The sequence below is a fragment of the Tetrao urogallus genome (genome assembly GCF_951394365.1).
Source record: "Tetrao urogallus genome assembly, chromosome: 2".
Classification (NCBI taxonomy): Eukaryota; Metazoa; Chordata; class Aves; order Galliformes; family Phasianidae; genus Tetrao; species Tetrao urogallus.
In genome coordinates, this window is record NC_136814.1 from 65,043,625 (window position 1) to 65,060,658 (window position 17,034).

Below are 17,034 nucleotides of genomic sequence, written 5' to 3' on the forward strand. Positions count from 1 at the left end.
AGAGCGGCAGGCGGACATTTTCCTCACCCCCCTCCCCTCGTTCCCGGGGCGGGATGCGTGTGCGTGAGCCCCGCGTCCTCCCCCCGCCGCTCCCCGAGTGGTTGCGCCCGTGACATCATCATCATGGCAACAACAGCTGCAGCCCGGAGCCGGGGCGCCGCCGCCGAGGCGTACGCGCTGCTGCGGGGGGAGCAGCCCGCGCTACCCCTGAGGCGCCGGCGACCGGCGGGGCTCTAGAGCCTGACGTTGGGGGGGGCGACCCCGAGCGGGAGCGCGCGGCCCGCGCACGCGCCAGGCGCAGCAGCGGGCGGAGGGGGGGAGCGGGCGGGCGGGCGAGAGGCGGACAGAAGGAGACGGCGCGCGCCTGTGTGGGGCTGCGCGCGCCGAGGAGGGGCGGGCGGGCGGGCAGGGGGCTGCGCTCGCTCCCTCGCTGCGGCGGGGGGGGCTCCGCGCCTCGCTCAGTGCGCGCCTCGGCGGCGGCGGCCAACACCATGTTCTCAGTGAGGATCGTGACCGCCGACTACTACATGGGCAGCCCGCTGCCCGGCCTGGACCCCTGCCAGTCGCACTTCCGAGAGGCCCCGACCCGGCGGGTGCCCGTCGTCAGAGTGTTCGGTGCCACCCCCGCAGGTAAGGGACCCTAAGGCGCTGGGCCGCGCTTTGTGGCGGGGAGGGGGCGCGGCCCCCTCCCCACCTGCCCGAGCCTGGCCGCAGGTGCGCGGCCCGCGGGGCTTTGTGCGCGGCGCGGCCCGGCCGGAGCTGCCCGAGCGCCGGAGCCGTGCACGCGGCGGGGCCGCGGCGCTCTCTCCCCTCCACCGCCCCCCCCCCCCCCCCCCCCCCCCACTCCTCCGCGGGGACGGCCCCAGGGAGCGGCGGCCCCGTGCTGCACTGCGGGGCACGGCCGCGGGTCGGCCCCGGGGGCGCCCTCATGTCACGTTCCCCCCCCTCGGCGTGGGGTCCCCGCAGCCCGGGCGGCTCTGACCGTGAGCGCCCTCACGGCCGCGGCGTTCGGGAGCGGGATTCGGTATCGATTCCGGGTGCGCCGTGCGTGAATCGAAGTTTAAAGCGAAGGGCTGTCCTCGTTTGGGGGTTGGACGTGCGAGGGATCGCTGCCGCGTTCCCTTTATGCTCGCGTTGTGTAATGCTGACCTTGGGAATTAAGGTATTTCTCTGTATTTTATTGACGCGTTGGAAATAAAGCGTTGTTCCCATACATCAGGCGTGAGGCGAGACAAAAAAAAAAAAAAAAAAAAAAAGAGCGTGATAGAACGGCACGGTGTATTTCGTTCCATTATACAGAAAAACATGCTGTTTTACGGTTATTTTGTTTTACATTTACCTGCTCTCAGATCAGAGGAATGTGTGCTACAAAAGCTTCTGTGATCTGGAGCATCTGTGGCTCCAAATCACCAAGTGGATGAGTGGGATTAACAGGCACAGCCCTGGAATAGTGGGACCTTCTTCTATTGTAGCTCTAATTTTGCATACAAAGGAGATATTATGTAATAATATTTATGTAATTGCACGAGTAGCTATTTCATTATTAAAAAATGTAGAGCCCGAGGTTGTCTGGCAGGTATCAGGCTGTGTGTGCGTGTGTGTGGTTAATGCATTAAGGCTCATTTTCCTGAAAGAAAATGTTTGGGCTATGCCGTATCATGAATGTGGCATCCTAAAGTAAACAGCGAGGCAGTTTAGGTGTCTGGCTGTTAGGAGTGCAGCAGGAAACTCTTAGCTTCCCAAACCAATTTTAATATTACTTTGCATAATAGAAGCGTTTCTAATTCATGTTGGTTAGAAAACACGTTTTGCTCTGCTGTGCAGAGGAAGCGTGACTTGGCTATCATCTGCTTAGTTCCTTGTTGAACTTTTTAATGGCTTTTTTTCTTTTCTGTATTTGTAACCTTTGTTAATAAGCTTCAGGAGCTTCTCACTGCATCTCAGCCTTATTTTTTCTTTTTTTTTTTTCCCCAAACATCATCCTGTCTGCAGAGGTGTTGAAGTAAGCATGTTGTTGTCAGAAGCAGCGTACCTGGTTTCAGAGAGAGGGCGACGCTTTGTTTGAGAGTCAAAAAAAGAAAATGTATAATCACTGACATCTATGTTAACGCTTTCTTCGGGATAAAGAAACAGTAAAAACAACTTCTAATATACCCACATTGGGTCTTGTTATGTGTGCTATTGTTTGGCTTACAGACAGCATGATTCTTGTCTTTGATTCAGTTGGTCTGGCTAGGAAAATCCCTTCTCATTGGGCTTAACTCGTGCACCTTGCCTGCAGGACAGGTGTTCAGTTGCTGCCCTGCTGGTGTAGTAGTGAACCATCACACCTGTGTAGGCTGCCACACCTCTGGCACAATGAGCTCTGCATGAATCTTGGTGTGCTTAAAGCCATGTGGCTGTGCTGCCTAGCTAACTGGGAATCAAGGTCAAACCAGGCTCCAAATTCCACCTACTGAGTGCTTGGAGATGGATTGGTGCGTGCAGATGATTTGTATAGATGTTCACAAAGTTAATGTCTGGCAGTACTGTGCCCAGTGCCAGACATGGACATTGGTTCTGAGAGCGCTTGCTCTTTCTACCTCTGCTGTGTTCTCAGAGGTGTATGAATGAGAAGATTCTCAATGTTCTTATCTTTGATGACTTTTTTTTTTTTCCCCTTCTGTAATCCTGTGTTTAAGAATCACTTTGGAATGGTTTGCCAGTATGATCTATGAAATTGAAGTGGTTTGTGGTAATGGTGGCTGGGGGAAGTAAAGAGAGACTTCTGTTTAAAAGTAATGGAGGAATGAACTCTTGGAATGGACTGTTCTTGCTGTAATGCTTGCCAATTTCTGTAGGTGTTCTGGAGATGGAATTGCATTCTATTCCAGAAGACCCATGCACGTCATCTTTTGGTATCCTACATTTTTGCTTAGTAAGAGCTAAAAAGGCAAGAACTCAAAAAGCTCTTTAAGCAGAATCCATCTGCTATTCTGTTTTCTCACGATGTATGAAGAGTAAAATTCTGGCTACGATAGCAAATAGTGAAGTAAAACACTGTGAGAAATGCTGTTTGGACTCAGCTGGGTTAAGCCACTTCACTCCATTTTAGCATGTGATTCTTGCAGCAGACTTTCATGTCTGTTAACATAATGAATTGGACGTAAGTAAAATTTCAGAAATGCTGCAACACTGCCATGATGTTAATACAATGAAAGCAGTATTAAATTCGTGCTTTGTTGTATAAGATCATAGATACTATTTGATGTAGTTGTTTTTGCATTTCGAAAGGAGTCTCATGATCCAGCTATTTGTATTTAAAACCAGTGGGCTTTAATTCACTAGCTAATGCTCAGGTATGAAACAAAATTTCAATTATCTTCTCAGGCAGTATTTCTGGTCTGCTGGCTGGCGGTTGTTGTAAGTGCTTTTTATATTTAAAAAAAAAAAAAAAGTTTGAGGAATCGCAAGGTCTATTTGTAACAATTGGAAGTATACTGAAAATTGGATTTTCTGTTTACGTACAGTCTTCTGTTTCATTGGTGATTCCTGATTTGTCATTCCTGTTACTAAAGTGCGGTATCGAGGCTGTGATTTATTCCTTGGCCTTCTCAAGGTCTTGGAGTTTTTCCTCAAGGTTTTACTGGCTGCCTTAACAGCAGCGTGCGAGTGCTCAGCTGGGTGTTTCTGTCAGGTGTTGTTCAACTGCTGGAAGACAGAACCAAACTGTAAATCCATCCATAAAGGAATCAGGATAAGAGTGCATGTCATGTTATGTAGGATGTTAATAAATAAGCTGCAGTTGCTAAATTAATGACTTTGCTTAACAACACTGTGTACGAGTAGCTGAGGATACTCTAAAACCACATTCAAGATACCTCTTGGTATGTGATAATGGGTATTGTAAAATGTGTAGTCAGAATACTTGAAGTCACAATTCTGATTTGGGGGTGATTTGAGGCTGATATACAGGATAAATTTTTACAAAATAGGTGTACAGTTTGAAATTGCTTTAAAGGGTCGTAGGCTTTTAATTGATGAAAGAGTTAGGAGAAGGCAGGTTAGAAATTTACCTAGAGAAAGCAATGTGTGGTTTGAGGAATAATATGTCTGCCATCCTCAACTGCAGATATTTGTCTGTTTTTGAAGACTTCTGTATTTTATATCATGAAATTGCTGATCCACAAATGAATCTTTCTTCAGGGCAGCACAAAAAGTCACCCACATACAGCTTTTCAGGTGGGCGGCTGAGTTTGGTGGCTTTGCTTTTCCTTGTCTTTCTCAGAGGAAAAAAGCAGAGGCAAATGCTCCAGCTGAGATCTGGCTCCCTTCCAGAGGCAGTAGCTCTGGTATGACTCAGTGAAGGGGCCTGCTTATCTTCCTTTGTTTTTCCCTCCCCTTTCCCCCTTCCCTGACCTGGCAAAGCTGTATATCTGATCCCATCCCAGTGTCTTTCTCTCCTCCCTTGCTGCTCACTTGAGAAGGAATGAGCTCATCACAGGAACTTGCTGCTTTTTGTGCCCAGCTTGTGATTAACCTTTTTCCCTCCCTTCATTCTCACCGCCATTCCAGACACTTTGTCCAGCAATAATCATTCCCCACAGCCTCCTCTGGTCACGATCCCAGTGTTTACAGCTAAGGACCATTCCAGATGCTGCTGCTTTCCATTTTCCAGAAGTGGGCATTTCTCGTGATGGAGGCTTCCAGGCTCTTCGTTTGAGGGTACGAGGCTGCAAAATAGGGCACAGCTGCTGTGGCCAAGACTTACCTCTTCATCATTGCCCTCAACATGTACAACTCTTGTTGGGGGTTGCTGTGGATTGCAGCACGGCCTGGAAGATTTTCAGCCTCCAATTTCTGCATCTCATGGTGGCAGGTTTCTCACACCGCTGAAGAGCCATTTGAAAAATAACCTCATGCTGATTCATTTCACTTTTCTCCAGAAGTTTATAGTCCCTGTAAGATGTGAACAGCGCTGGAGTAGAAACTGAGGAATTTGAGATTTGTTTATGCTGAGATTGCTTTGTCGGTGGTGTGATTGGAGGTCATTAGATAGTGACTTACCCGATTATTTTTTTTAAAGGATGTGAAGGATGTGTACTTTTGTTATGTTTTGGTTTTGGTTTGCATTGTTTTGTTTTAAAGAACAGTCTACTTTTTGAGGCATTTGTTACCTACTTTGTATGGGTTGCCTGCTGAGTTGTTTGAGCAATGAGGGACTGCCTGAATGAACTGTGAGATTCTGCTGTGCTGGTATGAAACTCATTAAGTAGCAAATTAAGTACCTGTGTGCATGTGGCTTGTTTTGCTTGTTTCTTAAATAAACCTTAAAATACTGTGACAAAGTTGATATTCTAACTAGAATCCAGACATTGGTTTCATAACCATTGTTCTGTTTGCTTCTGTTGGTCAAGGCATTGAATGTGTTTAAGAACATGTGTGTAACTGACACTGTGTGCCTAGAACCCTTCAGCGGTAAAGTCCAGAGTGTTTCACATAGTAGCTGCATCCATATGGAGCCTGATGTGTGGCCTGGAATTCATTTTTATGCTCAGCACTCCTGGAAGCAGAATGAGAGCTTATCTACCTTAGATACAATTTCCAGTTATCTTGCCTATTTCTTACAGGTACTGTTTGGCTTCTTGTGGAAGTATCTTCTGTTTCAGTGTGTGAGGTGAAGCTCCTCAGAATAACACACCTATGCTGAAATTAATTGTCTCTCTTATTTTTACCCAATTAGCGCATGGATGTCACAACCAAGGTTGGCAGGATTAGGCAATATGTAAACACTCAGTGAGAGAGAGCTCCTGCTCAGTGACTTTTGCGGTTTGAGTAGACAAGATACATTTGTGGATGAGGAAAACAGGTGTGTAACACTGTGCTGTCCATGTGTTCTCAGTCTCTATTTTCAGACTTCTGCTATTGATAATTTAATACCCTGTACTTCTAATTGTTGTCATTATCCTGCTTTTGTCCTTTACCCTTGATTGACCTCAGTGTGCCTCTGAGGAGGATGATGACAGCAAAACTACCCTCCTGGAGAGGCAGCAGGAATGCTTGTGCTGAAAGTTTGGCCTCACAGATGAAACAGCTGAAATCTTTCACGGTGACTGGATGGCATCACTGGAGATTCAGTCTCATGTTACAGGAGGTCTGCCGATCAAAGTTGCAGGCCAATTAGCAGCCAACTTTTGTGTGATTTTGTTTTTTGGGGAGAGATTGGTGTTGTTGTTGTTGTTTTAATTAAACATTCTTTATCTCCAGCTGTTATGAAGCCAGCTTCTGAAAAGCCAGCACCTCCTCTCCCTCTGCTGTCACTGTTGGATACTGACTTGACAGTTGATGGACTTGCTGTTTCTTCTCTGTCTGCTGTGTCATGTGTACTGTACCTCCACATTAAAATGGTGTGCGTTCCTTAAGTTACTGTGTACATCCTTCTGTGGGGAAAATTGTTTCCCTGTCTATTGAACTGCTATCTCACCTTTCAGGAGCACGTTCTCAACAGACAGCAAGGTGTACCGGTGTTAAGAAAAGAAGGAATTTGCTCAGGATCCCCCATGGTATCAGTAGCCTGACTGGTAATACTGTGAAGAACTTACTGTCTGCAGGCAGTATTGTTTTTTTTTGTGACGCTACTCTGCCCAGTAAGGAATTCATCTAAATAGTAAAATAATGTTCCTTTGTATGTTGGGAAAAGTTACAGTTATAATAGCATGTAATAATTACGACATTAAAGCATAGGCTTGATTAATGAGTTCCAGGGACTGGGTGGAAAGATCTGCCATGAAATCTGCTGTTAGGTTGTAATTGCAATGTTATTCATGATACCTGCCTGTAATGTAGTGAAAATAATAATTTTGAAGAATGCAGTTGAAGAATCAAATATATGGGCATACAAACAAGCAGTGTTTTCCTGCCTGTGCTAAAGTAACTTTTAAGAATCAGGGTGAAACCCAAAATATCTAAGACTCTAAACAGATACTCAAGTAGTTTGTGCAAGGTACTGTCTAAAACACCAGTGCTTTCATAGGCTTCGTTCTTGCATTTTTGTTAAGCTGCTTTTCTTTCAAGAGCTGCTTTATTACAGAGCAATTACAAGGTATGTTAGAAGTTTGAGAGCATTTTTGGCAGAGTGTTTAAATAGAACCTCACGCTGGCTGGGGGTGGCTCACGTGACTTATTAGAGAGCCATTTGATGTCTGTATGCTCCAGCCTTTCTCTATCCTGTGATTAGCGTGCAGACGGCCATTTCACGTAACTTTCATTACTCATGCAGATAGGCAGCCCATAATGTTGACTGTGTGTTTCTGAATCCATGTGTGTGGCTTTGGTGTACGTGTGTGTGCCTTCTCGGGTTATCAGGCTGTGTAGTCTCCCTCCTTGCAGGTCTCCAAAAGCCACCTGGACATGGTCCTGGGCGCCCTGTTTTGGGTATCCCTGCTTGGGTAGGAGTGGGACTAGATGGAGCCCTTCCACCTCAGTGCTTATTGAGACTGCTCTGTACAGTTTGTTCATGCATCCAGGTAGACACATTCGTGTCTAGAGAGTGTGGAAGGGATGCCAGGTAACTGTTTTTAAGTTGGTTACGCTACTGCTGTAAAAATTATTTGGAAAGTGTTTGTGAACACCAAATGAGATTTGGAAAGAGTGTTAGCTGCATACACCATTGCCAGGTTTGAGATTGTCCCTTAGTGACAAGTTATTTTCCCCCAAATAACAGAGAGAGTATGAGGAGTTACTGCTGATTTACATTCTAATTGCACCTCTATGCTGTTTGCTGACTAAACGAGTGTTTACTACAGCAAGGTTGTGTGTCCTATTTTAGGTGCAGTATCAACATGCAGTACTTGGTGCGAATATTGAAAGGGCTGTGTAATGTTGCACCTAATCCATAATACTTGGCATTACTCCTCAGGGGAGGTTTACAATGCAAGTTTTCTGAGTTTTGTATAATGAGATGTATAATGAGTCGTTCATTTTGTGTTTGAAACTACCTAGGTGGTTTTCTGTATAGCACAGATCCTATTAAGCAGTGGGAATTGGAAACTGATTCAGCCCTCATTTCTGCAGGTACCGCCTTCAGATTGGTAATGAACAAATTTTTATTGCTGCCTCCTCTATTTATTTATTATCTAGATGAGGAGATTATTTGGTAGGGCTCTCGTAGCAGATTTTATGTTTCCTTTTAAAAAAGTTACCTACTTAACCTAGCAAAGATGTTACAGCAGACTTTTACTGCAGAGGAAACTTACTTCATGTTCTTGTACGTTGCGTTTTTTATCCATTCACCTTAAGCAAGTACTTTTGCAGAATTCTTATTTATAAGCAGTGGAATCTATTTAATTATCTGGGCAATTAAAAGAGAAAAGCTCTTTCTTACCTTAAGATACACTGACAATATTTTCGGAAATGATATGTTGTAACATTTAAGCTGTTCAAGTTAGTTTTGTAGAACTATGCCTTAACCATATTTACTACTAGATCTAAATAGCAGCAGTAAAAACAAACAGCTAATACACTAAGACTGGGTTCTTTCCTACAAGCGTGGTTTTTGCCCTCAGATTAATGTTCATGTTAACTGGAAAGGACCTTTGGAGATTGTTGGGTTAGTCCAGGCAGGGTGACCTGGAACACCTCCAGAGGTGGAAACTCTATAACCACTCAGAGAAATATGTTCCAGTGTTTGACCATCCTCACAATTTAAAGAAATAAAAATAAAAATCAGAACAGGAACACCACTCTTTCAAATTTGAGTGGAGTTTGTCAGTCTCATGTCAGTTTGTGTCCTTTGCCTGTCTGTGCACTGAGCACTGAGAAGAGTCAGATTTAGTCATTCTCATCTCCTATCCTCAGTCCCTTTCTTCGGGCTGCGGAATCCTGGCTCACACAGCCTTTTCTCGGGTATCATCTGCTCTAAGCCCTTAATCGTTGTCATGGCTGGGCTCCAGTGTGTCCTGTCTTGTATCTGGGAGCTCAGACCTGGATTCAGCACTCTGGATGTGTGTCACCAGTGCTGAGGGAAGGAGAAGGATCACCTGACCTGCTGGTGATGTCCTTCCTAGGGCAGCTAAGGATGCTGCTGGCCTTCTTTTGCTGCTGAGGCATGTTGCTGGTTCGTGTTCATCCAGGACTTTGAGGTTCTTCTCTGCAAAGCTGCTTTCCGCACAGTCTGCCTCTGGTTCATACAGATATGGAGTTATTCCTCTCTGGATGAGGACATTGTGTTTCCCTTTGTTGGACTCCATGAGCTTTGTTTTTGCCCATTTCTCCAGTCTGTCAAGGTGTCAGCACAATCCCCTGGTGTTTAAGACGCTGCTCCAGATTTGCTGTCTGCAAACATTTTGAGGGTTCACCTGTTCAATGGCCAGATCATTAATGTGGATGTTAAAAAATATTGGCTCCAGTATTGACCTTTGGGATCAATAGTCATGAGTCTGTAAAGGACTTGCATCCACCTTACTGCAAGGCTTCTTTCCCAGTTGCTGATAATTTCTGTCTTCCAAGTGTAAGTCAAACCCCTTTTGGTGTTCTCCATTGCTACATTGTTACCTCCTTGTTTATTTAACACCTCATCCTCCAGGGTGATGGAGCAGCTGCTTCATTTCATTCCTACTTCCAGGAAGGTTTGTTTTGTAGTGTTTGTAACGCTTACATATAGATATCTCAAGTAACCTAAAATTATGTAGAAATAATAAATTTGGGAGTCTGTATTCTCTATTTTGAGGGTGTGTTTTGTCTGACTAGAGAATGTGGAAATAATACAAACTACATGTAAATCATCCTCTGACTAAAACTGTGTTCTATATCAGAGATACCATTTAAAATTGTCCATTGCTTTCCTTACTTGAGAAAAGTGGCATATGTTCTGAATAAAATGTGGCTTGCTATGGTAACTCAGGCCACTCTTTATTGCAGTTTTTCTGTGTAGTTCTTTGGGAACTTGTGTGTTCACTTATACTAGACAGGTTTGTAAATCTGCAAGTCCCATGCAAAGATGACCCTGGTATCATCACAGTCTGGATTCTCATTTTCTGTCTGGCACATTAAAAAAAAAAAAAAAAAAAAAAAAAAAAATCCGATCCAAAGCAAAAGCCTTAGAATAGATGGGAAATGCAAAATAAAGTTTTCTTGAGCATTTACAGATCGTGCCAGCATGTCAGATTTTGGTGAGCTTGTGTTCTTAAGCCAGCAGCTGGAAACCTAATCAAAGAAATAAATTGACGTTTTTAACTGCTGCTGTAATAAAAATGAAAGACTTAATAACAGAACCCAGTTGTTTTAGGTGGTGTGCAGATAATGGCGGATAGTCCTCACTCCAAGAAAATTGTCTTCTCTATAAATGGAACGATAAAAGTTGTGGAAGGAGTGATACATTATGAAAACAGATGGCATGGCAATATCAGTAGTTGTTATTTTGAAGTGGAATTCTGTAGAAGAGAGTGCTTGAATGGAAAAACAGAACAAGGGGAGGATGTTGAGAGGAGGGCTGGGAGCCAACAGGAGTACGGAGAGCATGCGAGGTGACATGTGGAGGGGTCAGACAGCAGTGTGCTGAGAGCCAGGGCTGTGCAAAATATTGCTGTTGGATTTGCAACAACAGGGACCAGTTATCTAAGGCTGCTCCCTTTTGGTTTCACTTGCTTTGGCTCTTGGGGCTCATGCATCCCCTGGAATTTCATATCTCCAGGCTGGTGGCTGGAGGTAGATGAGGTGATGCCTAAGGTTTATTGCTCTGTGCAGTGGGAGAAAAGGAAGAAAACAAAACCCCTAGTAGTGAGAACTACCCAGAGGTATAGAGCTTAGTGGAGAACTTTAACATCCTCGTGAGTATTTTGCAGTTTGCAAACTTGTTTTTGTGTTGTTTACTAATATGAAAATCTGTATTTTTAGGGTGAGGCGTGTGAAAAAGCAAACAAAACAACCAGATTATTGGTGCTCATGTTCCTGCTGTATCAGAAAAATGAAAGAAAACCAAAAAATCAGCTGGATTCAGGTCTGACTCTACAGTGTGAAGCATGGCACAAGAAAATACATCTTTTGCTGGCAGAGAAAGATAGGTGGGCCCATGTAATACAGGCGTGCATATGGCAGGTGTGCACAGAAAGATTGAGGAAGGAGTTGTTTCAGCTGATCATTTCTTCAAGTGTAAGTGGTTATTGCAGTAATTTGCTCTTAAATCATTATCTTCATTTGCTTCCATGCTAATCTTACTTGTTTTGTGTAAGCTCCGTTCATCTGGCAGGGTGGGGGGAACACCTTATCAACACCTCATTCTTTCCATGTTAGATTTTGGATTTTTCAGAATGTCATTTTCTTACACGACTGATTAGTGGTGAAATATTTCGGTTTGATAAATAACCTCACAGAATGGCCAGGGTTGGAAGGGACATCAAGGATCACGAATCTCCAACCCCCCTGCCACATGCAGGGCCACCAACCTCCCCATTTAATACTAGACCAGGCTGCCTGGGGCCCCGTCCAATCTGGCCTTGAACACCTCCAGGGATGGGGCATCCACAACCTCTCTGGGCAGCCTGAATCTGTAGCTGTCTGACTCCTGATAGACCACAAAATTTTACCAAATGCCTGAATCCTATAATTTTTAAAGGACAAGTGATGATGTTTCTTATAATACCCTGCCGACTGCGGACTCAGTGTTTTGGCAACAGTACGTTCATAGTGAGGGGCTGAAGTTTGTGCATTTAAAAATAAAGATGCGGAGGTAAAGTGGTGATGGAGAACTAGTAGTAAACCATAGTGGAGTTGGTCAGGGAACGTTTAGGACTTTGCATAAGGATTTTCTTGTGTGACTAAAAGAGGGGAGAACGTGATGCGCTACACAGCCTGTGCTAGGAAGTTTGGGTGAGGGTATTTTTTGAACGGCAGTAACCTGAAGTCCTGTGACTTAGTAGATAGTAGTGGTGCTGTAACTATGTTGTACCTGAGTTGAGCACTGCAACAATTAACCTGGAGTGCCAGGGGACACTTTCGGAAGCTGCTTTTAATTTTGGTAGGGTGGATACACCTCAAGTGAGCAGAATGAATTTCTATGTTACATTCTCTGCTGTGCTGTATCTGTTACCATTTACCAACCTTGAGCAGAACTTCTTAAGGTCTTCTGAGGAACAGTTCATCCTTAGAACAACCTTTAAGAGTCGGGTACAGGCTTTGTGGGAGTTAGGTCAGCATTCACTGCGAGTTTGGCTACCAGGGTCCCATGTTGCTTGTGCTTTTTATTTGTAATCCTCTGGTGTTAATACATGTCCTTGACTCCTTTTTAAGTTTTCCCTTTGCTGGAAGATAGGTCTTCTGGAGTAAAAAGCTGATTCATTGTTTAATCAAGTGTCTGTATCTAAATATTGTTCTCCTGTTGCAAATAAAGCTTCAACTATTGCAACACTTATAAGTATAGGTAGAATTGTCAGTGACTCATCTTTTAATTTCTTTTGAGACTTTGTGATAAGTTGATTTAGGAGAAAATCTGGTGAGTAAAAATGCATTATAGTGCATTTATCATCTGAAGATACACAGGGGTCGGGGAAGCACAAAGGAACATTTAAAACTGTAGTACAAAACTTTGGCAGTTCTTATAGTTGCTTTGCCACTGGCATCAGCTGAAACTTCAGACTTGATCATGCAGCTGAACATGTACACATCTCTAAGATTATTTCCAGTGAGCTCTCAAGTCCAATATCTTGTGTTCTTTATTTTATATTTATAGTTTTAAATGTTTTATGATGTGCAGCATTGACCTGGAGTTTTAGTTCAAGTCTGATGCAGTAACACTAGCATTGCATAAGATGTGGCTTTCTGAAGCCATGCAGTTTTATTTTGATTTGCTGTGGGACAAATGCATTTTGCAGCTATCTATTAGTGATTTTACGCTGGGAGGTCACTTAGAATTGTGGGGAATGGGGGAGAGGTGAAGAGAAATTGATGCAGTATGTTTGCAGAAGTGGGGAGATTTTTTGGTTTTGGCTTTATGGAAGTAGACTCAGTCTGTCACCCTCACATAATTGGGTTCTTTGTGTTAGTACAGTGTGACTGAGGTTTTGACTGTTCTGGAACTAAAACTAACTTCATGGTGCAGGTTATCTTGTGAGCTTATTTTTGATGTTGTGAGGAGGAATCAGAGGAGGGTAAATGATTTTCTGCTGATTTTTATAATCTTAAATACTGCGCACTACAGAAGCTCTGTAGAATTCTGCTCTATCTCAATTGATCAGAAACTAGTACTGCTGCTAGTTAAGGAGACAGTGTTCATGTGAAGATTGCAGGGACATCTGAAGAAAAAAAAAAGTACAACTCTGAATTAGAAATACATTCCATCTGCATTTGTGAAGGAGTCTCCACTTTTTTTCTTCCTGAACATCGTTATGTAGCAGCAGTTTTTTGTAAATTTCTTTAAATGCATAGTGATTAGTTACAGATATCAGGCCATTCCTTACCCTAACCACACTTACAAAGTTAAATGTAGTTTGCCATTCTGACTATAAGCCTGGCTCTTCAATATCTGTAACTTGTATTTGTTTAATGTGTACTCAGAACCACAGTCTTTTTGATGGAATAGAAATTAGTATAGCTGTTACAAATCTTATGATACAATTTGCAATAAAAATGTGATGTTAAAATATAGCATAATTTCTTTTTTCACAGAATGGCCAGGGTTGGAAGGGACCTCGAGGATGATGAATCTCCAACCCCCCTGCCACATGCAGGGCCACCAACCTCCCCATTTAATACTAGGCCAGGCTGCCCAGGGCACCATCCAACCTGGCCTTGAACACCTCAAGGGATGGGGCATCCACAGCCTCTCTGGGCAGCCTGTTCCAGCACCTCACCACTCTCTCTGTAATGAACTTCTCCCTGACATTCAACCAAATCTCCCCTCCCTCAACTTCAAACCATTTCCCCTTGTCCTGCAGTTATCAACCCTTTCAAAGAGTTGATTCCCCTCCTGTTTGTAGGCTTCCCTTTAGGTACTGAAAGGCTGCAATGAGGTCACCCCGCAGCCTTCTTTTCTCCAGGCTGAACAAGCCCAGCTCCCTCAGCCTGTCTTCATAGGAGAGGTGCTCCAGTCCCCAGATCATCTTTGTGTCTCTCCTCTGGACCCTCTCCAACAGCTCCCTGTCTTTCTTGTACTGGAGTCTCCAGACCTGGACACAGTACTCCAGCTGGGGCCTCGCAAGAGCAGAGTAGAGGGGGACAATCACCTCCCTGTCCCTGCTGGCCACCCCTCTTGACGGAGCCCACCTCTTTTTGCACTTAACTCATAACTGGAAAATGCTGCAAATGTTGTGTTGTAAACATTTCTTACAGCATCCAGTGATCACTGGAGACTGTTCCTCAGTGAGAAGGAAAATACAATAGGGAGAGTCAACAAGTAAATCTTTGGCTCTGTCAGTATTTAGTTGCTAGAGTGACTGGATATGTATGCAGCCTCTTGTCACACTTTGAACTGGATGCTTGTTTTGTTGCTGTAGGTTTGTTAGAGAAAATGAAGATATTTGGTGAAATATTCTTCAAAAAAATCAGTTTAGAAAGAAAACCACTCTGTAATTAAAGGTGATAATGTCATGTGTGTAAAAGGAATGCCTTGTAGTAAACTTATTAAAAGCAGTGCCAGTTCTTTTTTTTTTTTTCCTGTGTCTTTTCTCAGCAGTCTTAAAAATGAATTCTTGTTTGTAGTGCCAGCTCAATTATGTGGGTGTCACTTCTGTTCCTTGGGTGGATTTTTCAAAGATGAATCTTCCAGTGCTGGTGAAAAGGACGACACGGGGTGGTTGTGAACTGAATCTTACTCTGGGAGTTCTTGCTGGTGTTCTAGCTTGGGGAAAAAAAAAAACAAAGAAACAAAGAAACTTAAAATGTCACAAAACCCCTATTGTTATTACTTATAGAATATTGATCGGTTATTTTAAAGAGCAAGATTTGTCTTCCTGCTTGTGGTGCTTTTATTTGCTCTTCATTTTGAAAGAAATGTGAGAACTAAATGTACATCTAACTATGTGATGTCTTAAAAAAAAAAAATCACTTTATGAAAGAAAATCACATATTTTGAAGTACAGCAGCCATTTTAAAGCATCTGATCACAATCTTTTTTTTTTTTCCAAAGCACTGTGTTTTAAGTACTCTCTAATTTTAATGCTTAATGTCTTGCAATTATTAATACATAATAAGAAGGAACTTTATATTCTTTGATAGTATTTGTGAGCTTGGATTGGATCTGAAAAGGAAGAATATCATAGAATCATAGTCTAGCCTGGGTTGAAAGGGACCACAATGGTCATCTAGTTTCAACCCCCCTGCTATGTGCAGGGCTACCAACCAGCAGACCAGGCTGCCCAGAGCCACATCCAGCCTGGCCTTGAATGGCTCCAGGGATGGGGCATCCACAACCTCCTTGGGCAACCTGTTCCAGTGCGTCACCACCCTTTGGGTGAAAAACTTCCTCCTAATATCTAACCTAAACCTCCCCTGTCTCATTTTAAAACCGTTCCCCCCCCTTTGTCCTATCACTGTCCACCCTCGTAATATGTAGGCTTCTGGTTGTTGTAAGGAAGCAGTCTTTTTTTTAACGTGTGCTTTTTTTATATTTAAAATGTCTTGTTATTTTTGAGCTGACCAACAGAGTTCATCACCGTGGTGTTTTACATATTTTACAAGGAGCGAAGCATTTTTTCATCAGCCTGCATTTTAGTAGCTGCCAGCCTCTAGAACAGGGAAATCTCTCTGTTGATGTTGGAGGCTGTCCATGTAAAAGGATAAAGCACCAACTGCGAGAAGTGTTATTTTCCTGGCAAACGGCTCTGCGTACACTCATCCCTGACTCAGAAGTAAATCTGATCAGAGGCAGTGTCTGACTGCGTGAGCTACTTGAACTTCAACTCTGGATTCACAAAGCGTGTCACATCTCTAGTGAAAATTGTTGCTGTTCTGTTTCTGTGGTTGCACAATGGTATCAAGAGCTCTTTGTTGCATTCGAGAACTTTCAAAATAAGTTCAGTTACAACTGGACATCATTGCTTCTCGATGCTGGCTTCCCTGATTTTTTTCAGCTCAAAAAAGACTTCTAACAGCATCTCTCTTGAGGCCTAGTGATACTTCTGTACAGGAGTCATCAGAGACAAAAGGCTTTACTCCCAATGGGGGTTAGAATGGTGAAATTCTTGTAGTTTTTATTAAGATTTGCTCAACCAGTTAAGGAAGCTGTGAAAATACGGCATTTCCTACTGTTGGTAAGGATTGTAAGGAAAGTGGAGCAACCTTCTCCAAAAGTGAGAAATAAACCAATACAAAAGAGACTGTATGTGTAGTGAAGAGAGTTAAAACAGTTTCCAGGAGTGAAAAGGGGGGAAAAGTGAGAAACGTAGTAAAAAATTATAATTAATATTTACTTAGAAATAAGTTGCATTTTTAAGGGAGGAGACTGATGCTTATGCTCTGTAATGCTTTTTAACAGAGATCTTGATTTCCTAGCTATTGAGCAGTGAGAGCCACAGTGTCAAGATGAATGTGGCAGAGATGTCACGTTTAAAGCTTTTTGTTAACTTTCCTGTTGCAGGAAATCATATTAAAGCTATGTTTGTATTTAAGACAGTTTTGTGGTGTTTGGGACACCATGAAGATGGCAAGTGGTAATTACTCAGCTGTGAACACAGACATTTGTCAGCATATTATTGGGCTAATGTGATAGCCTGATACATCAAGACATCAACACTTGATTTTTCTAAAGTGTGTCACATTCGCAGTTCCTGTAAAATCATCGTACTTCTCTCTGCATCCGGGAATTCCACCCTTGTAGTCTTGCTCATTTGTCTGTTCTGTTAGTAGAAATGTGCTAGGAACTGTGGGATTTTCACAGAATCACACAGAATCACAGAATCACCCGGGTTGGAAGGGACCTCAAGGATCATGTAGTTCCAACCCCCCTGCCTAGCAGGGCCACCAAACATACACATTTAGATCAGGATCATCTTGGTGATCAGATGTGAAAGAAGATCAAGAAGATCAGTGAAGATCAAGAAGATCAAGAAGATCAGTGGCAGATCA

General features: G+C 43.4%; 1 protein-coding gene across 1 annotated transcript in view; it reads left to right on the top strand.

Annotated features, from left to right (window-relative positions):
• Positions 1-491: 491 nt before the first annotated feature.
• The window catches only part of REV3L (REV3 like, DNA directed polymerase zeta catalytic subunit), a gene marked incomplete at both ends in the record, with an annotated part of 115,131 nt that continues 98,588 nt past the window's right edge, over positions 492-17,034 (top strand). The window contains one exon of the mRNA XM_079532932.1: positions 492-630. Within this exon, the coding sequence (XP_079389058.1) occupies positions 492-630 (139 nt within the window). The remainder of the gene's footprint in view (positions 631-17,034) is intronic.